Below are 21,092 nucleotides of genomic sequence, written 5' to 3'. Positions count from 1 at the left end.
GTTGGTTGTTACTATATTATTAGGAAACTGAGGCCCAGAGAGTCTGATGGCTCCCCTGAGGTCACACAGCCAGATCCAGAGCAGAAGTGGTGGCTTTACTAGTCAGTCAGTTTTGGTGGCACTGCCAGGGATTAAGTGGGACTGTGTCTGGGTCCAGGTTCTAGACTGGGCTGCAGTCCAGGGGGCTGCAGTCCCAGGGGGCAGCAGTCATGTTGGACAGGGAGACCGAAGCTGGGTTTCTGGGTGCTGGGGATCTAGGGCTGCCCTCCCTACAGCCCTGACCCAGGCTGAGCGGAGTTTCTGGGGCCTTGGACTGCGCGCCTCAGGGGCCGAGTCAGGCTGCCTGGAAACTCTCTGTCGCCCTCTGCTGGCTCCAGCTGCCTCTGCTGGGCCACCTCTAGAAGCCACAAGACAGACAGTGCCATCACCTCAGCTCTGGGTGTGAAAACCATACCAAAGAGACCCAGTTAGGAAGAGAAATGCCCCGGGACAAACTGAGACCACAAATCATTTCCACATCCTTCCCTGGCTCCTCCAGCTGGACACAGATGCCTTGCCACTGTCCTCTGGGGGGCTGCAGGCTGCCGTGCTTCCCTTTGCTGCAGCCGCATCAGGTTCATCACTGTTTCCTGAAAACAAATCACGCCAGGGCTTTTTGTTTGGTTTTGTTTGCTTCATACCCCAGGACTTCGCTTGTGTGTCCATCCCTCCTGTCTTCTCACCCCACGAGCTCACACTCTGTCCTTCTGAGCCTCTTGGCTTCTGCAGCAACCCTCCTCCACCCAGCCCTTAGCATGCCAGGCTGTGAGTCTTTCTGGGGTCTTCTCTCCTCCCTCGGACTGTGAACTCACGAGGTGTATTCATTTCTTAGAGCTGCTGTAACAAAGTACCACAAACTGGGTGGCTTAAATAACAGAAATAACAGAAACTTATTGTCAGGAATTCCCCGGCGGTCCAGTGGTTAGGACTTTGCACTTTTACCAGTGAGGGTCCAGGTTCAGTCCCTGGTCGGGGAACTAAGATGCTGCAAGCTGCACAGCATGGCAAAAAAGAAAAAAAAAAGAAACTTATTGTCTCACAGTTATGAAGGCTAGAAGTCTGAAAGCAAGGTGTTGGTGTTGTCAGGGTAGGTTCCTTCTGAGCGCTGTTCCAGGCCTCTGGCCTAGCTTCTGGTAGTTTGCTGCCAATCTCTGACATTCCTTGGCTTAATCTCTGCTGTCACGTTCACATGGTGTTCTCCCTGTGTGAACGTCTGTCTGTAAATTTCCCCTTTGAAAAAGACCTCAATCGTGCTGGATTAAGATCTACCCTAATGACCTCATTTTCACTTGATTACCTCTGTCAAGGCCCTATCTTCAAATAAGGTCACATCCTGAGGTATTGGGGTTTGGGACTTCAACATGTCAGCTTTGGGAGGGGGGACACAATTCAATCTACAACATGAGAAGAGGAACTCCATCTGGTTCACCTATGTGTTCATTCCCTCAAAGCTGAGCCCAGAGCAGGTGTGAGAGAGTGTAATGAACATTGTGAAAGCAGTCCTTCATTCTATCATTATTTACTGACCCTCACGGCATCCGGAGCACGTTGAATTATGACCTGTCCTGTCTAGGTCTTATGGAGTCGAGCCTCTCTCATCAGGAAGTGGACATCTCTAAAACAGAGCCCATCTTTTTACTTTTCACATTCACCAAAGCAGAAACTTGGTGACACTGGAGACACTCAAACCTCTTCATCAGTAGATTCCTGTGGGGGTGGGTGGTGAGGCCTCATTTTCCTATGTCGCACAGAAGACCCAAAGAAGTAATGAAAAGGAATTGAACCTTTGACAAATATTTATTGAACACATAGTTGTGACAGGCACGGTTCTGGGTGATTGGGATGCCATTCATTCATTCATTCATTCATTCCTAGAAACAAGCTTGACACATAGTAGCTGCTGAGCAAATAATTTCATTACATAATTGAATCATTTAAATATTTGCTGAGTGAATAAATTAATTCAGCCCACAATTATTGCTGCTGTGATCTACTTGCTATGTAAATTTGGGCAAGTTACTTTACGTCAATGAACCTTAATTTCCATCAGTAAAGTGAGTTGAATTACATAGTTACCTTTGAGGCTTGTTGGCAGGATGAAATGAATGTGCTATTAACAATAATAGCTATTTATGGAGAAGTTCTACATGCCAGGATAAATGCTCTCTACATAAATTTTCTTTTTAAATTTAATTAATTAATTTATTTTTGGCTATGCTGGGTCTTCGCTGCTGTGCGCGGGCTTTCTCTAGTTGTGGTGAGCAGGGGCTACTCTTCGTTGCGGTGCGCGGGCTTCTCATTGTGGTGACTTCTCTTGTTGCGGAGCATGGGCTCTAGGTGCACAGGCTTCAGTAGTTGTGGCGCACGGGCTTAGTTGCTCTGTGGCATGTGGGATCTTCCTGGACCAGGGATCGATCCCGTCTCCCATGCACTGGCCGGTGGATTCTTAACCACTGTGCCACCAGGGAAGTCCTCCACATACAATTTTCAATTTTCACAGCAGCTTTTTAAAAACTGAAATTAACATAACAAAAATTTCACCATTTAAAAATGTGCGGGGCAGTGGCTTTTAGTATATTCACAATGTTGTGTGACCATTACAACTACCTAATTTCAGAACATTTTCATCATCCCAAAAGGAGACTCTGTATCCATTAGTCACTTCCCATTCTCTCCTTCCCCCCAATCTCCCAATAACCACTAATCTACTTTCTGGCTGTATGGATTGGTTTAGTAAGGACATTTCATAGACATGGAACCATACTATTTGTGGCTTTTTGTCCCTGGCTTCTTTCACTTAGCACAGTGTTCTAAGTTCATCCCTGTTGTAGCATGTGTCAATGCTTCATTCCTTTTTACGGCTGAATGGTATTCTGTTGCATGGATGTACCACATTTTGCTTATCCATTCCTCAAGTTGATGGACATTTGGGTTGTTTCCATTATTTGGCTATTATGAGTAATGCTGCTATAAATATTTGTGTACAAGCTTTTGTGAACAACTGTTTCCAGTTCTCTTTGGTATATACGGAAGAGACAATTGCTGGGTCTATGTTTAATTTGGGAGGAACTGCCAAATTATTTTCTGGAGCAGCTGCACCATTTCACATTCCCAGCAGCCACGTTTGAGGGTTCCAATTTCTCCACATCCCACCCAACACTTGTTATTTTCTGTCTTTTTGATTATAGCCATTTTAGTGGGCGTGCAATGGTATTGCACTGTGGTTTTGATTTGCATGTCTCTAACGACTAATGATGGTGAACAGCTTTTTTTACAGGCTTCTTGTTCATTTCACAGCAGCCTTTTGAGGCAGCTATTATCCCCATTTGACAGCAGAGGAAGCAAATTCAGACAGTTGAGAGGACTTGCTCATTGCAAGGAGGTGGTGGAGCTGTGCCTGGAACTTCAGTGTCTCTGTCTCTGAAGCTCCATGTAGTCGAATTAGCAGTAGAAACCGCTCTGGTCTGGTGGGCAGGAGGCCTAGTCTCTGGTGTGCCCACCTTGGGTAAGTCCTTTCCCCCCGACTTCTCCGGGTGTCAGTTTCTCCTCCGCGCCACGTGGGGTGCTATACTCCAAACATCTCCAGGCTCCTCTAGGAGCCCCTAACTCTAAGGTACATCACCCGAGCGCGGAGTTTCCTCCGCCCCTTCAGCCTTAGGTTGCCGGCGGCGCCGGAAGTGCATGGCTATTTTCGTTTGCTCCCGCCCCCGGCCCGGAAGTATTTTTTCGGGAAAGATGGCGGCTGTGTCATTGTATGAGCCCCCGGTTGGAGGTTTCTCGTTCGAAAACTGCCGCAGGTGTGGCCATGTCCCGGGCAGGGTTCGGGGCGGGAGTGGGAATGCGGTGCCGGGGTCGGAGTTGGGTTGCCCTCTGAGCCGGGAAGTCCGAACGAATGGTGGAGGGCGGGGCCGCGGCCCGCGGCACCTGTGACTCAGGGGAATTAGGGCCTGAGCGTGTTTCTCCTGAGGCCGGGTCGGCTCTTCCACTTCCCCAGCGCACTGGGACACCCTCCATCTCCGGGGTGGTGGTGTGGACCCACTCAGACGCTCCCTTCGTAGAAAAGCGGGACAGTAGTCTTGCTGTTGGGAGGAGCCAGTGAAACAGATGGGCTTGAAAGCAAATGCTAGTAGTTTTTGCTTCTCCCGAGTTCCCTGTTAGAAACTCTTCGTGCCAGTGCGGCGCAATGTGGTCCTGCCCTTCAACCCTTTATTCTCTCATTTGCTCTCAGAAATGCCATCTTGGAAGCCGATTTTGCAAAGAAAGGATCCAAGCTTCCAATGGCCCGGAAAACTGGGACGACTATCGCAGGAGTGGTTTATAAGGTAAGGCGGGACAGGCTGAGAGCAGCAGTGTCAACTAATTTCAGGAACCAGGCCCCTTGGCCTCTTTTACTTCTCTGGGCTGTGTGAGGAAGGGCACATCTTACAGAGTACTATGTCAGGAAAAGCTCCTTTAGGAGAGACTATGTCAGTTTTGTGCACTTATCGGCAGTTTATATTCTTTGCTCACTCTGCAGTTTTCGACAGGAAGCCAGTTTTCTGTCTTAAGTTACTACTTTAGGAAGCAGGATGATGTAATGGGAGAAAACAAAAATGTTTAACCATTTAGCTTTTTTGCTGCCTCTAACTTTGGGCAGGTCATTTTCCTTCTCACAGCCTCACTTTCTAATCCATCAGGTGGACATAGTAACTCCTGACTTAAATTGTTGTAAGGGTCAAAAGAGATAACTGGTTATTGTTGTTAAAGGTAAAAAGTGACATCTTTTAAAAAGAAATTGACAGGCGTGGCTTTTTTTTTTTTTTTTTTTTTTTTTTTTACGCGGGCCTCTCACTGTTGTGGCCTCTCCCGTTGCGGAGTACAGGCTCTGGATGCGCAGGCCCAGTGGCCATGGCTCACGGGCCCAGCCGCTCCGCGGCATGTGGGATCTTCCCGGACTGGGGCACGAACCCGGGTCCCCTGCATCGGCAGGCGGACTCTCAACCACTGCGCCACCACGGAAGCCCAGGCATGGCTATTTTAATGGAAAGATTTCTTCATCTTAATTCAGACTTTTCTGATATTGGCTCTGTGATTTGTAAGGAATTCACTGAATCTCTGAGCCTTATTTGAAAACAGGAATGATAGTTCCTACTGCCTACTGAGGGTTCAACCAATAATGTTTATTGATAAGCTTTTCGTTGAATGCCGAAAGTATAGCACAATATTTCAGCGCGTGGCGGGGTGGTTGGGGGAGCAGGGGATGGTCAACATTGTTTTTCCTAAACTAGAGTAGAGAACTGTGGTTTGTATATGTGAAGTTGTTTTAAAGTATATATTTCTTAAAAATAGGATGGCATAGTTCTTGGAGCAGATACAAGGGCAACTGAAGGAATGGTTGTTGCTGACAAGAACTGTTCAAAAATACACTTCATATCTCCTAACATTTAGTAAGTATTGATTAGTTTGAATGACTCATTTTTAAACATGTCAGGGGTAAAATTGAATTTACTCTTTCTCTCTAAAACCTGTTGTTCAGCCTGTATTTTCTTTCTGTTTCCCTTAAATGGCATTTCCATCCATCTGAGCTAGCCATCCCCAAGTCCTCTTTTTTATTTTTAAAAATATTTATTTATTTATTTATTTGGCTGTGCTGGGTCTTAGTTGTGGCACCCTGACGCGTGCGGGATCTTTAGCTGCAGTGTGCGGGATCTTTTAGTTGCGGCATGCAGGCTCTTAGTTTCGGCATGCGGGATCTAGTTTCCTGACCAGGGATCAAACCCGGGCCCCCTGCATTGGGAGCACAGAGTCTTAACTGCTGGACCACTAGGGAAGTCCCTCAAGTCCTCTTTTTGCTTTAGTCTTCAGTTCATTTGGTACCCAGTTCTGCCTTCTGTGTGCCTTTTGAATCCACTCCCTTCTCTCCTTCCCTCTACTAAGGCCTTAGCTCGGGTTCTCTTTTCTCAGCTGGATTATTGCAGTTGTCATTTAAATGGTCTCTCTGCCTTTGGCCTTTTCTTTATGTGTATTGTTCACTCTTCTGCCATGTTGGGTTTTGTAAAACATGGATCTAATTATGTCCCTTTCCTGTTTAAAAACTTTTCAAGAGATTTTTCACATTTCCACACTGCTTTCAGGATAAAATCGAAACTCTAGCATGATATTCAAGGTCTTGTACAATTTCACAGAAAGCTTACCTTTTCATCCTATTTAGCTGCTATCACTCTATGTTCCAGTTATACCTGGGCTGTCCCTATTTCCCTCATGTCCCTGTTCTCCGCATGTCCAAGCTGTTTTACCCTTGCTTTTGCTAGCCCCTCTGCTTAGAAATGCCCTTTCTTCTTCTCTGTATAGTGTTTTTATTCTGTCCTTCAAAATCCAGCTCACATGAAACCTCTTCTCAAAGATCAGAGTTAACTGCTCTCTCCTCCAATTTCCTACAGCATTTTCTACCTATGCTACTATATTGTATTATATGTCTCCTCCACTCAAGTTTGAAGTCAAGTGCTATTACTGTGTCATATTTTCTTTATTCTCAGCACTTTGGAATGACTGGTATCTAGTACTAAATACTTGGTAAATGTAAATTGCGAGGCTTTTGACATTCCTTGCTCTTTTGTACAACTTGGATATTTTCTAGGATCAGTAAAATGCACACTCTGTTCAGAACATAGAAACTAATGATTTGAAATATTCCACTGGGCTACAGAAAATATATTTGCATATAATTAGATGTGCATTCTTAATTTTATGTTTATTTAAGCTTGGTTAGAGCAGTTACAGTGCAGGTATACTCAAAAACATCTATGTCCCTGAACTTTGTGGAAGTTTTCCAAGAAGCTCCACTTCTAATTGAGCCCTTTGGTAATTGAATTTCAGCTACGTTTCTAATTGTATTTTTTAGTTGTTGTGGTGCTGGGACAGCTGCGGACACAGACATGACAACCCAGCTCATTTCTTCCAACTTGGAGCTCCACTCTCTTTCCACTGGCCGCCTTCCCAGAGTCGTGACGGCCAATCGGATGCTGAAGCAGATGCTTTTCAGGTAAGGTTCCAGGATGGGGATTTCTGTAGTATTTTTTTCTCATGTCTTAGATTTTCAGCCAAGGGAAGCCTGGAAGCTCGAGGAAAGGCATTAAGAAATACACATTTTATTCCAGAAATCAATTGTTATACTAAAAAGACACTTTGATTTCATAAGGCTTTTGATAATGTATTTGAATTTACAGGGTCTGGGTTTTTTTTTTTTTTTCATGAATGAATCACATGTGACCAATTGAGTCATTTCCTGAGGCTTAGGGTATTGCTGGATAAAAAAACCTTTTTTGTTCATAGTAAGAAAGAGCTGGAAGGAACCTTTGAGTTCTTCTTGTGAACACACACAAACACAAATGATTGTTTTTTCTCTCTTTTTTAGGGGCAAGGTAACAGTGAAATGAAAAGTGATTATTTGTAGTTGGCTGTAAGTGGGTAGGATAGCGTTACTATTAATCAACATTTATTTGTTTGTGCCAGGCCCTGTGCTAAGTGCTTTATGCATGATCTCACTTTATCCCTTTAACTCTGAGTTAGGGGCTATTAACATGTCTAATTTGTAAGTGAACAAACTGAGGCTTAAAGAGATGCATTCATTTGCCTGACCTGACGTTCACTCCCTGCTGACTCCCACAGAGTTCCTCTTAGTAGTTTTGTTTCTCTTTAGTTCTTAACGATCACATCATCACTTTGTGTTTGTATAGGTCTAGACAGTTTTCAAATTTTAAGTCCGTTTTCTCATTTGCTCCTCATAAAGAGAAGAGAAGCAATGTAGTATAGTGGAAATAGCCTGGACATTTAGTCTTGGGTTGGAATCCTGGCTTCTCCTTTTGTGACCTACCTTAGCTTTAACAAATTCTCTCCTCTTTCCTTTATAGAATGTGTATCATGATACCTTTTTAAAATTTTTTAAAAAGTTGGTCAGAGGCCTATATTCTGGTCCTCATCATTCATTAAGCAACCTGCACAAGACATTTTCTTTATCTCTGTCCCAAGTCGTAGCAGCTGCATCCAGGCCTGTGAGAGTTAAAGGGGAGCAGGAACAGAAGGCACAGGTTGTAAGCCGGCAGCTCACAGGCCGTCTTCAGCTTGTAAAGAAATTTCATTTGGGTCACATAGTGTTTTAAAAAAAATAGTGGCAAATAATTATAAATTGGGAGCTCTGAATTTAAAATATGGATTTCCAGCTTCTTCTGATAAAAGCTCATAAAGCGGGCGGTGATGTGGGACTGAGTGGCCGTCGTTGCCTTTGGAAGTGGGAGCATGTGTTCTGGCCTGTCAGACCTTGCATGGCTCACTTCTCTGTTTCCTGCCTGGCCCTTGCCTTCCTGTGAACTTGCAGGTCTTCGTCTACAAGTGTAGCATGGCCCCCGGGCTCTCAGGAAGTGGATATGAGGTTTAATATAGCTACGCAGCAAGGCCGGTAGAATAGTACCCATTTTACAGCAGAGGATACCAGGGTTTATGAGTCATACGGGCAGGAAGCCTAGTCCATATCTACCCAGTTCCTACTCTGGCTGTACTGAGCCTTTATGTCAGTGATTTCCATTTATTTATGTACATAATCATCATCCTAATCCTGGAGAATTATCACCTATCAAATAAATTCTTCCAGTGCAGTGTGAGAACTTGTTAAAGCACATCTGTTGTCAAGATAACTGAAGACATTTGTGATTTTGATTTTAAATGTAAAGCTCCCTCTGGTGGTTTGTGTGGTGCATTACATTTAAAACAATTTTTAAACTTGTAAAATTGCAGTAAATATTTCAAGATTGCTTGCAGTGTCATTTAGCATTTAGCTAAATCTAGCAGATGTTTCTGCTAATCTCTTTAGAATGTTTCAGGAGTTCTAAATTCTCTTTTTTCAGTGTTTTATTATCTTTAGTTTAACATACTTTGTAAAAGTTAAATTTTATCAAAGTTTTGAGAAGAACACAAAAATTTAAACCAGGATAATTATGGTTCTTTATGTTTTTTGACATTTTTGTTGAGTTACGTAAAGTGGGTCACTAGTATAAGAGAAAAATCATAGGATTTGACTTTAGAACTTTGCCTCAGATCCTGTCTACAGCGCTCACATTTGTGTAACTTTGGGCTGTTCACCTCACCTTTCTTATCCTCAGTTTCTTCCTCAATAAAATGGGGATAATAGTTCTGTCTCTCTAACTTTTGGGGAGGAAATGAATAAAGAAACAAGGCTTATGCAATGCCTAGTATAGGGCCTGATACATAGTTAGATACTCATTCAGAGGCTGAAAAAAGAATACAAGGTGTACTCTTGCTGTTTTCTTCCCCCTGAATAATCTATTTCCTTGTATGTGAATAAGTGAGAAAAGAGGGTTTGATAAACAGAAGTGGACGTCTTTTTCCTTACTTAAGCAGTACTTTTATTTAACTTCTGTGGTGGCTATATGTAGAAGATATCTGTGATACTTGTTCCTTCTGAACATGGAGGCTTCTTGTTGAGTCTAGCAGAAATCTTTGATATACTATTCTGTATTCTGGAAACTATTTGAATATGTAGAGGCTTTAAAATTTTATTTTATTGTAATTTTTTTTTCCTTACAAAAGTACTATATATTCATTGTAGAAAATTCTGAAAATACTGTAAAGCCCAAAGAAAAAATAGGCGAGAATCACATTTTGGCTGGTTGTATATACTCCTAGACTTTTAAATTTATTTATTCGTTCGTTCATTCACTTGATCATCCCTTCCTCCCTTCCTTCCGTATTATAAGTGCATGTTCACAGTAAAAAAGCTAGAAGATATAGATAAAAAATTATAGAAATTATCTGAATTTCTGCCACCTATAAGCAGTCGGTGCTAACAGATTATGGTACACTCTTCAAGGCTTTTCCTATGTTAAATAATACATATTTTGTTCTATAAAAATGGGATCATAGTTGTGCTTTCTATCCCATAATGTAACCTAATCTTTTCACCTACCAGTGCCTCTTCAATAGTTCCATGTTGGGGTATTTCAAAAAGAAAACCTTTTTATAAATTATTATAAAAGTAATGTGTGATCATTGTAAAAAATTCAGACACTATAGAAATGTGAAAAGAAGCAAGTAGATTTCAGCTGACACTCTGCCACTTAAGCACATACACTGTGAGTCTTTGAGATCTATTTTCTTAGACCTTTTATACTAGGCATGTATACTCATGTATGTATTTGCAAAAATGGAATCCCGCTATATGTGTTGTTTTGTAACTGACCCTGTTCACATAACAGTATACTGTGAATATTGTTCCCATCAGTAGACGAGCTCGGCATCCAGAGGTTTTACCTTGAGCCCATGGAGGACTTCTGGAGATCTGTAACTCCTGAAATAGTGAAAAATTTGTGTGTGTACACTTGTTATGGGCGAGGGTTCCACAATTTTAACCATTTTTTCCGTGGGGTCTGTGCCCCCCAAAAGTTTAAGAACCATAGATCGGTATCCTGATTTTTGTTGGATCACAGTAATCTATTTTATTAACCAATTTTTGAAGATTAACAATATTGCTTACTTTAAAGTGTTTAAGGTATTGTAAGGTATTCTGCCGATCCTTTGGAATACAGAATCTTTAGGTACTTGTGTTATTAATTCTTTAAGCTATATTCTAAAATAAATTCCTAGAAGTAGAATTGCTGGGTCAAAGGTAGGCACATTTAACATTTTAATATATATTGCCAAAATTGTCCTTGAGAAAGATTACCATCGGTAGTGCATGAAAAATGCAGCATGGTTTTTAACGATTGTGTAGTGTTCCATTGTATAGCTGTATTAGTTTAGCTAATTCTGACTGTTTCCACTTTTTTAGCATCATAAGCAGTTACCACAAGAAACATTCTTATGCATTCATTTCTGCGTATTTGTCCTTTTATATCAATAGAATTAGATTCCTGGAAACAGAATTTCTGGATCCATTTTTAAGGATTTCATTGACTTGCCAAAATATCTTAGACTCTTCTAAAGTTATCGAACAGATTATTATGTTTTAGCTTGGAAGGGAACTAGCTGGTTATTAATTGACTTTAACTAAGCAGCGTGTTTGGCAGGCAGTTGATATAGTGGATCAAGCACTGGGCTGGGCGGGGAGTGGTGGATCTGCTGATTCTGGCTTCTCATCCCAGAGCGCTGGGATCTAGTCTTGACCCTTCTGCTAGCTCATGCGGCTTAGGACCAGTTTCTTCCCTTTTCTGGGCCTCTGTTCCCTCTTGAGGCTGCTTTTAAAATCCTTTCCTGCTCTTTATTTTTTCACGTATAAATGGAAGATTTGAAATAATAAATTGGTAATCAAGGGACACGGGAAATACTGGACTCGACCTAGAGCGCTTTCTGATGGGTAGCTATGTCTCAGACAGTCTAAAATGATGACTTTGATTGGTTCTTGTGTTATTTATATCAGTTTTAATGATTGTATCATTAGGCAAATTCAGCATGTGTTGGTTTCATTTTTCTTCCCAGAGATTTAAAGGCTCACAGTGGAGAACTTTAAATCCAGCATGTTTATCTAGCATAGCAGTTCTAATGGTAAAAAATTGAACCAGATACAAGGAAAGCAATCTGTAGAAGCGGAAAACCAACTAAGTAGAGGGTCCAAAGGAACAAATACGTGCAGAATTAAACAGAGGTGGGGGTGAGGCGGAAAATGTATTCTTGCCCATGTTCCTGAGAGATACAGTTTTAAACTGTGGGCAGGAGCAATGGGTTTTATATAGGCTGTCATGGAGTTACTTCATTCACTTCCCTGCATGATGAAATACTTCTTTCTTTTACTCAGTATGAGCTCATATCTGTCATAATTTTGTGGATTTATTCAAGGGAAAGGTTTTTTTTTTTTTTTTTTTGCGGTACGCGGGCCTCTCACTGTTGTGGCCTCTCCCGTTGCGGAGCACAGGCTCCGGACGTGCAGGCTCAGTGGCCATGGCTCAGGGGCCCAGCCCAGCCGGCATGTGGGATCCTCCCGGGCCGGGGCACGAACCCGCGTCCCCTGCATCGGTAGGCTGACTCTCAACCACTGCGCCTCCAGGGAAGCCCGAGGGGAAAGGTGTTTTGACATTAGCTATTTTCCTATGAGGCTATGGTGAGGTTGATAATTTGAACAGCTTTAGTTGAGCAACAACTCACTGTTGACTTGGAAGGGAGCTTATCTGCTAAACACAGAGAGGTATGATGGGAGGGGTGCTGATGATCTTTGGAGTAAGCCAAGCTTGGCTCTGAGGCTTAAAAATGTCTTTGGGTTGGTTTTCTCTTCTCTACCATGAGAATTATAGTGTCTTCTTTTGAAGGGGGTTGTGAGACTAAGATTATGTAAGGCACGTGGAATGCCTCACACAATTTACAGTTTTTATTGGCTGATAGTAGATGTTCAAGTATGTTCGCTCCATTCCCTATTTTTTTCCCTTCAAAACAGTAATTATTTAATGATGCAGTAGTAGTGTAAGAAAAGCTTTTTATTGTCTGACTTCAAATACAACTTTCAGTTAAGTTATAGTGATGCAATGTAGACTCATTTTTGTTTTTTCTTATGCATACTCTGATCACCAGGTATCAAGGTTACATTGGTGCAGCCCTAGTTTTGGGGGGAGTAGATGTTACTGGACCTCACCTCTACAGCATCTATCCTCATGGATCAACTGATAAGTTGCCTTATGTCACCATGGGTGAGTGTAATGTTTCCCTGATGTTTCAGAATCGTCTTATTTACTAAGGTGGTCTCTTAAAGTCGGTTTATTTCCGGATAGAGGAGGCAGTGCAGTACAGTGCTTTGATTCCTTCTACAAGTATTATTGAGTTCCTCCTAGGGATTAGGCCCTGTTTTATGTGCTTGGGATATAGCAGTGAACAAAATTTAGATACAGATTCTTGCCTGCAGGGAGTTTATATTTTAGTGGGGGTGGACAGACAATAACAGCAACAATTATAAATATATTTATATGTTAGAAAGAGATAAATCGTAGAGAAAAAAACAATGCAGGTGATATTATACTTCAGTTATGCAAGATATTACCTTTAGGGGAAACTGAGTCAAGAGTGTACAAAAATGTGATGTATTATTTCTAACATCTGCATGTGAATTTACAATTATCTCAAAACAAAAAGTTAAAAAATGTTAATGCAGTGCAAGGGGACTTGAGAAGGTTAAAGTAGGTTCATGAAGAAGGTGAGGTCTGAGTGGATGGGCCTCCTGGGCAGAGGGAAGGCGAGAGTGGAGGCCTCACTGGGGGAATAGGCCCACGCAGAGATTTTTTTTTAAGCTAGAGTGACCAGAGTTCCTCTTTGCCACTTAACCTCTGAGGGATCCTGGACATGTAATTCCTCTCTGAACCTTGATTTCCTTACTTGTGAAATGGTATCAGTAATACCTACCATGCATACCAGGTTATTTATAATGATTAGAAATAATGTGTATAAAGCATCTGGTCCAGTGCCTGGCCTATAAGTAGTAGCTACGCCTTTTAGATCAGCCTTGTACATTTGTATTTTAGCTCTAAATGCTAGATAAGAGTACTTTTTTTTAAATGACTAAAAAAGTGATAAAATTATATTTAGAAGAGTTGGGATTTTTGAATTTAACTTTCATGCTAAATTTCTGAGTGAAGTTGCATATGTCCAGGGACTTCCCTGGTGGTCCAGTGGTTAAGACTTCACCTTCCAATGCAGCGGGTGCGGGTTCTATCCCTGGTCAGGGAGCTAAGATCCCACATGCCTCGCGGCCAAAAAACAAAAACAGAAACAATGTTGTAACAGATTGAATAAAGACTTTAAAAATGGTCCATATCAAAAATAAATCTTAAAAAAAAAAAAAAAGAAAGAAATTGCATATGTCCAGTAACTTGAACAGGTCATTTGTAGCTGGCGTTTTTCCAGCTGTTGTTTACCTTTTGCGTTTTTTGTCTTGGTATCTTGGCTCTGCAGAGCCAGGAATAATGGCTGCCTTGAATAGTTTGGAAATTGCTAGCTTGGGACTTTGCTATTCCATTCCATGTAATGCACAAGCCTCTTATAAGATTTGTATGCAACAGATGTTCCATGTTTGTGAGAAGAATGATTTGTCCCCAGATACCGTATGGAATAATTATTTTTAAATGAAGATACTTACAGTAATTTTAGAATTGCTCTGTTCCATTTTATTTGTTATTTCCATCAAAGTAGTGTTTTTATTTCCCTCCATTTGATGCCTTTAAATGGTAGTAAGGGTGGAATAGCCTTTTCTATTAAGTAGTTTCATTTCTTCTTTTTTTTATTTAAAAAAATTTTCACACTTGCAGGAAAGTAACAAAAATGTACAATGAATAGTCATATATACCCTTTCTCGTGTTTGTCAATTGTTAACATTTTACCACATTTTTGCTCACTCTCTCATACATTATTGTTATTTTTTGGTGTATGGAACCATTCGAGAGTAAATAGCAGACACCATAACCCTCTATCTCAAAATCCTTTAGGATGTTCTCTTACATCACCTTGATAAAGTCATCAAAATCAGGAGATTTAATATTGATACAAAGCCTTTTCATTTTTAAGATGGAAAAATTGAACTGGTTTCTGTTGCTTTTGAACTGTAGTAATTTGTCTTACGAGCATAATCCTGAATTTAGGAAAAGTTGTTGAAAGTGAGTAAAGCAGATTTGTGTCTGCTCATTTCATTCCTGCAACTCCACTTTGTGCTCTGTCCTGGCTGACAGTGATCTTGCTTCCCTCCAAGTCCAATGTGAGTCCAGGGTGATGGCTCCACAGCTTTGATTTTATGGCATACTTCTGCTCAGAAATCATCACTCTCCACAGTCTGGTTTTGCTTTCATAAGAGATTAAGAAGATTAAGAAGAGCAAGACATCAGTAACACCTGATTTTAGATACACAAGTAAGTTGTTACTTTGAGGTTTAGTTTGTTTGTTCATCTGTTCATTTATCAACTATTTCTTGAGTGCCTTCTGTGTAAAAGCACTGTAGCAGGCTCCACAGAGAGAGGTTGAATGTCTGGATCCTTACCCTCAACATATTCCCAGTGTAATGGGGGAGATAGCTGTATAAACTGACAAGGGCAGTAGGTACAAAGGCCATTGGAGGCCCAAGGGAGAAAGGGTCTAAACTGGAAGATTTCACGGAAAGCTTCACTTCACTTGAGCTTAATCTTAAAAGAAGGATACGTTACTTTCATTTATCAGATATTTATTTAGCATCTGCTGTGTGCTAGACACTGGGAATATAGTGGTCAACACAGCACGTATCCTCAGAGCTTATAGCCTCTGCGGGAGATAGGAATTAAGTAAATACACATTAATCTAAAAGAATGCACTGTGCTAAGTGCCCTGGAGGAAGAAAACAGTAATAAGAGAGAATACAGGAAGGAGCATGTGGATAATGGGTGTTTGGGAAGTCCTTACTGGGCAAGTGACATGAAAACATTTTCTAATGAAAGTAATTTATGAACATGACAAAACATTCAAGTGGGGAAAAATATTACATGAAAAATAAGTCTCTTTCATATTTCCCCAAAGTAACCACTGTTAAGGGTTTATTGTGTTTTTTTCTCAAAAAATGTTTTATGATCCATCTATATATATCTCTATCATCTGTCATCTATCTGTCAATCCCTATTAAAAATACACAGCTGAGGTCATGCTGTAGATGCTGTTCCATTACTATTAACTTGTTTTGAATAAGTTTTTGTATCAGTGCTTGTAGGTCTATATCAAATCTACAACACCACCTTCATAGAATTGTATTACATGTCTCTACCATGATTTAGTGACCCATTCTCCTATTGATGAGTATATGTCTTGGTGTACTTGTGTAAGTACATCTGACAAATTCCTAGTAGTGGAGTTCTGGATTAGGGTGTGTGCATGTATTGCTCAGAATTCTCTTTTGTAATCATTAGAATCACTGGACGATTTAGGAAAGGCGGAATTTTTATTTTTTAAAGGATAGTAGGTGGCTCACAGAATAGCTAGGAGGGCAAGAACTGGGTTTGGGGCCAAGAACAGTTTCAGAAATAATGCTGCAGAATGGGCCATTGCAGGCGAAGGCAGAATGCTGCAGACTACACTGCTGGCCCAGCTGGCGCAGGCCCTGGCTCGCTGCTCACTCTGCTGCCCTGGCTGCCTCATCTGGAACTGAGGCTTCCTGCCATCTCATTCACTGTCCGAGAGTTCCTTATAGGGAAGGGTGGTCACTGTCCGAGAGTTCCTTATAGGGAAGGGTGGGTGCTTGGTTGGTGATGATTGGTGAGGCTCAGTCATCTGTTTATAAGGTGGGGGGGTTCCCCAGACATAGAAAGGAAGTATAGCTACTGGGCAGCCCCCAAAAGTGACAGATGGCTGGTCATACAGTGCGTTTTACCTTTTGAGAGCTGTTGCCAAATTGCCCTCCAAAAAGATTGTACTAGTTTGTATTCCACCAAGAGAATATGAGAATGCCTTTCTCTTATAAACTCTCCCACTTTGGATATTCTTGCCAGTCTGGTAGGTGAAAGATGGGGAAAAGAAACACTTAAGCTGAGACCTGTATGATAAGTAGGAATTAGCCAGGAATTTGCCACCCTACTCCCTACCCCCAAGGGAAAGACTTTTTAGGCCCTGCAGTGCACAAGGGACCAGTATGGTCAAAGAACTGAAAGGCCAGAGTTTGCTGGATGGGTGAGGCAAGTGCAGTGGGTGGGGGGAGTGTTCCATGCTGGGGGCACAGCGGAAGAGGTAGAGGGATGGAGATGTACTGATGTTCAGGAGGGTGGGGCAGAGGCCAGGCTGGAAAGCTAGGCCGGAGAGAGTCCCGATGGTACAGGCTGAGTTGTTTGTTTTTGTCCTGGAGGTTCCCGTCTACTCTGTTCAAGCCAGGGGATGATAGGATAAGATTCGCTTGTTAGAGCAGCCTGACAGCTGTCGGAAGGAGGATTGGCATGTGGGAAGTCTAGAGGCAGAGACAGAGATTACACCTGGCCAGAAATGTTTATGTGTGCATGGGCCCAGTGGCACAGGGATGGTCACGGTCGTCACAGAGAGCACTCAGAAACCAGCCGGCCATTAGGCCACATGCCGGGTCTCTGACCATCCTTTCCTGTCTTCCTCAGTGCCAGTTCCTTCCTGGCTCTTGACCACAGTGTTGCAGTAACTTCTCCACCGGGGTCATCTTCCTTCCAGTCTGGCTTTAGACCCTTTTTCTTCTTCCTCCTCCACATGTACCTTAGGTGTTTGTGGCAATAGGCCCCTTGCCCCTCTCTGAACTGCCTTTCCCACCCTGCTGCTGCTGTGCTGCCTTCTTTCAGAAATGCGTTTTCTGCCCGGAGTGCTCCTGCTCCTCATCCAAGGTCTAGCCCAGAGGCCATTCCCTCGTGACTGCCCCAGGCTGTTAGCAAGTCCCTCTCCGGTAATTTGGTGTGCAGCTTGATTCCAGGATTTCAGCCGTGTCCAGACTCTACTTTCCCCAGCTCTTGTCCTTCCTGCCCCTACAAGAATCTGAGATCTCTGTCAGTAGAATCTGTCTCACTCCCAGAGTCTCACGGAGTGCTGTGTGACTCAGTGAATATTTGATGGTGAATTAATTTTCTGATTCTCTAACTTGCTTGTGCCAAAGCATGTGTAAAACCTAGTGTTAGAAACCTTAACTGCTGTTTATTGTTTGTGAACAGTTTACAGTACCCCTGGAGTAGAGTTGGTTTAGATTGTGTTCCATTTGTGTGGCTCCAGTTGAGCTGTAAGGGAACAGCACAAAGCACTGCATATGTGATAGGTCTTTTTTTTTTTTTTGCGGTACGCGGGCCGCTCACTGTTGTGGCCTTTCCCGTTGCGGAGCACAGGCTCCGGACGCGCAGGCTCAGCGGCCATGGCTCACAGGCCCAGCCACTCCGCGGCACGTGGGATCTTCCTGGACCGGGGCACAAACCCGTGTCCCCTACATTGGCAGGTGGACTCTCAACCACTGCGCCACCAGGGAAGCCCTTTTTTTTTTTTTAAAGCTTAGTATTATTTTAAATTTAAAACATATTTCGAAGTGTCTCTGTGCCAGTGTCTGCTGGTGCCATCGCATTATTTTCAGTTAAAATTCTGTGCAAGGGATGCTATCATTACCTGCTTATTGATGAGAAACCTGAAACTTAGATTTACTAACCTGCCCATTGCTGTCCTGCCTGTAAGCAGCAAAGCTGGGATTTGTCTTTCAGCTTAAGCAAGCCTGAGCTCATCACAGCTGCTTTGATTTTATCATCTTACAGATGTTCTTTCATTAAGCAATTAAGTCTTGCTCCTGAATACTAAAAATATTTATACAAATTCCCAAGGGGCATTTATTTGTTTGGCATATTTTGGACTGTTCTTTGTGTGGATTTTCTTTCCTGCATATTAAAAACAGTATTTACTGAAACAGCTTTATAGTATCAAAGGAAATTTAAAAAAATTATACACAATTCTACCATCCGAAGACAATATGAATTTTATATTTCGTTTCTTTCTGATCCAAGTCCATTGTGAAGAGGCGCCTTTTATCGGAGAATGTGAAATAAAATACAGTTTTTGTGCTGTCCAGGTTTTGTCTTTGCCATTCTTTTAGTTTCTTTCGGCCATTGTTCACTTTTGAGCAGGGCTTGATGCCTCTCCCTGCTGTGCGAGGTGTGCTGCACTGCCTTTCCTCCTGATGGAGTTCTGGCTTCCGTGGAGGTGGTGGTGGTTTTTCTTTCTTCCCTTTTTTTTTTTTTGAGGGGATGGGGAGCTGGATATTGAGAGAACCCCAGAAGTGCCAAAATTTGGTGGTTTTGTTTTAATTCATGTGACTTATTTTGGGTGAGCTGCAAACCAAACCTCCAACTACAGATAAAATAGAAGGCCCTCCTAACTGAAATGTGCCCACAGAACGTTAACATTCCCTGTGGGATTGAGGCTTTCCGTAAGTGTGGTGTAAGTGAGAAAATGAATATTTCATGTAAATTCTCATGTTTTAGTGAAAGTAGGAGTTTTTTATTATAAGAAATAAAAATACAACTTTGTAATGAATCTTTTCTTTTTCCTGAGTGATTTGACAGTAAGAGCTGGAAGCTACAAATTACCTGTAAGACAAGGGTGTCTACATTTTGTCTACCCATGGGCCTGTACTGGCGACTAGCCAGGTGCCTGAAGGCTACTCCTAATTTATATCGAATAGAAGACACCTGTCTTGTCCTGCGCATCTCTAACATGCTGGCACAGCTCCTTGAGCACAGGGTCCAGGAGCCTCCTTGCTGAGGGCTTGCTTTCCCAAGGGTTTGCTTAAGAGAAGAGGGTATCAAACTCCTCGTGGTGTGGCCCTCCCTAAAACCTTTTTTGTGAACGGGGTGTTGGCCATAATGATAGCAGTGTTCGTCCAGCAGCTTGCCAGCTGCAGCGCCAGCAACTGTTGTGAGACACTTGACTGATTTAGTCTTTGCACCGCTGTGAAGTGGGTACTATCATCCCTGTCTTGAGGGTGAGGAAATTGAGGCTCAGAGAGGTATGCTGGGGTCACACAGCCTGGAGGTGAATGATCTGGCATGAGAGCCCTGGTCTCTGTGACTTTTCCCCCTTGGCTTTGTTATTGCTGTGAGTAGTGTGTGGCATGTGGTCCAGACGAAATGTGTTTTGGTCCATTCTCAGAAAAGAAGAAAGGACCCCTTAGGTTTCATTAAATTATTTATTTTTTAAGAAAATAATTTGTAAGAGACTGCAGGTGGTTGATTAGTGTGATTGTGGAAAACCAGGCAAGATTTTTGGCTTTTCTTTAGTAAGAAAGGGAAAAGGGTTATAGTTTTTTTTTTATAGACAAAATACGGGTTCTTTTAATTCTCAGATTAATTAGCTTATTCTTTTAACTTGCCAGCTTTTCTTTATTAAGCAAACTGAAGTACTGTCAGGAGAAGCTTGGGGACCATCTTTTGCTGTTAGTTTGGCAGTGTTCCTTGTAGCTGCATTGGCAACATATATAAAATTTTTATTTTGCCCACTTATTCACATAGAGAATTAATATGAATGAAATTTAAAGCACGACATTCCTGGAAATGAGGCCCTTGGACAATTTAGGAATACTAACTTAAGGAATAAACATTGATATGCACCATTAGGGAAGACTTTGGGTCACTGCCAGGGCCGTCCAGGTAAAATTCTATCTCTAGATAAACTGGTTATACAATTTCCTAATTACTGGAATGTACCTCAAGTCCCAGTTTACTGAGCCCCCTAGCAATTAAAAAGATTCGGGACAGAGTAGTAAACATACCAGATGTCTCACCTTGTGGGCAAAGAAGAGTCTTAGAATTAAGTTGGAACTTAGGAACATCAGTAGGGAATTCAGACCTGCCATTTCTCCATATTTTTACACTAAAGTGCAACCTTTGTGCAGACATTTTGTTATCTCCACATGACTCGATTTGGAAGATTGTCCTGCGCTGTATCAAATCAGTGCACTATAAGATGGCAAGTATTTCTTCCACATTCATTTTCAATGCTGAAGTCAGATGTGAACTCAGCAGCACTGTGTTTAGTTTGTAGGCCCACGTAAAAGCCTTCTCAGAGGGCACATGACCTTGTAGCTCTAGTGTTGCTGGAAATTCTTTCTCCTGACTAGTGTGGGCCAGGTGACTGTGCAGGCGTTCTGTAAGCATGGGTCTCCAAGGACTGGAGTGAGTCTTGTCCCCTGATCTCTGTGGGTCAAGGACTATGCGGTGGCGGGAACCCCATCCTGGTGGGAGCTTTGTCTATACAGCCAGTGACCATCCAGAGCCGGCTTTTCTGTAACCAGCTGAGGTATTACTTAGAATGCTAGAGAAAGAGATGGAAGCCCTGGCTTCAGTCACAGCCCTGATTGACCAGAGCTAGTCATCACCTAACCTCTCTGAACCTCAAACCCCTCATTTCTAAAAAGAAGCTGATTTTTTTTTGACTTTAAGGTCACTGGGTTATTGGGATACTGCCATGTCACGTGTGTGAACACGCTCTGTAAAGCACTATGTGCTTTTCCCCTGCATCTGTTGCTCTGGAGTTGTTTTTAATTTTCTGAAGTAGGGTGAGATAGTGAAAAGAGCTGGGCTTTGTAGTCATACTGGGTT

At 42.3% G+C, this 21,092-nt stretch overlaps 1 protein-coding gene across 1 annotated transcript in view; it reads left to right on the top strand.

Annotated features, from left to right (window-relative positions):
* Positions 1-3,730: 3,730 nt before the first annotated feature.
* Positions 3,731-21,092, top strand: part of PSMB7 (proteasome subunit beta 7) — a 58,595-nt gene continuing 41,233 nt past the window's right edge. Inside the window, exons 1-5 of the mRNA XM_029203706.1 lie at positions 3,731-3,836; positions 4,268-4,361; positions 5,368-5,465; positions 6,920-7,060; positions 12,589-12,704. Coding sequence (XP_029059539.1) covers positions 3,775-3,836; positions 4,268-4,361; positions 5,368-5,465; positions 6,920-7,060; positions 12,589-12,704 — 511 coding nt within the window. The 5' untranslated portion in view covers positions 3,731-3,774. The remainder of the gene's footprint in view (positions 3,837-4,267; positions 4,362-5,367; positions 5,466-6,919; positions 7,061-12,588; positions 12,705-21,092) is intronic.

The sequence above is a fragment of the Monodon monoceros genome, unplaced genomic scaffold (genome assembly GCF_005190385.1).
Source record: "Monodon monoceros isolate NGI ecotype Baffin Bay Population unplaced genomic scaffold, NGI_Narwhal_1 Super_Scaffold_5, whole genome shotgun sequence".
In the NCBI taxonomy this organism is placed as follows: domain Eukaryota; kingdom Metazoa; phylum Chordata; class Mammalia; order Artiodactyla; family Monodontidae; genus Monodon; species Monodon monoceros.
Note: the sequence above shows the minus strand (reverse complement) of the source record. Positions and strands in the feature narration are given on the sequence as shown.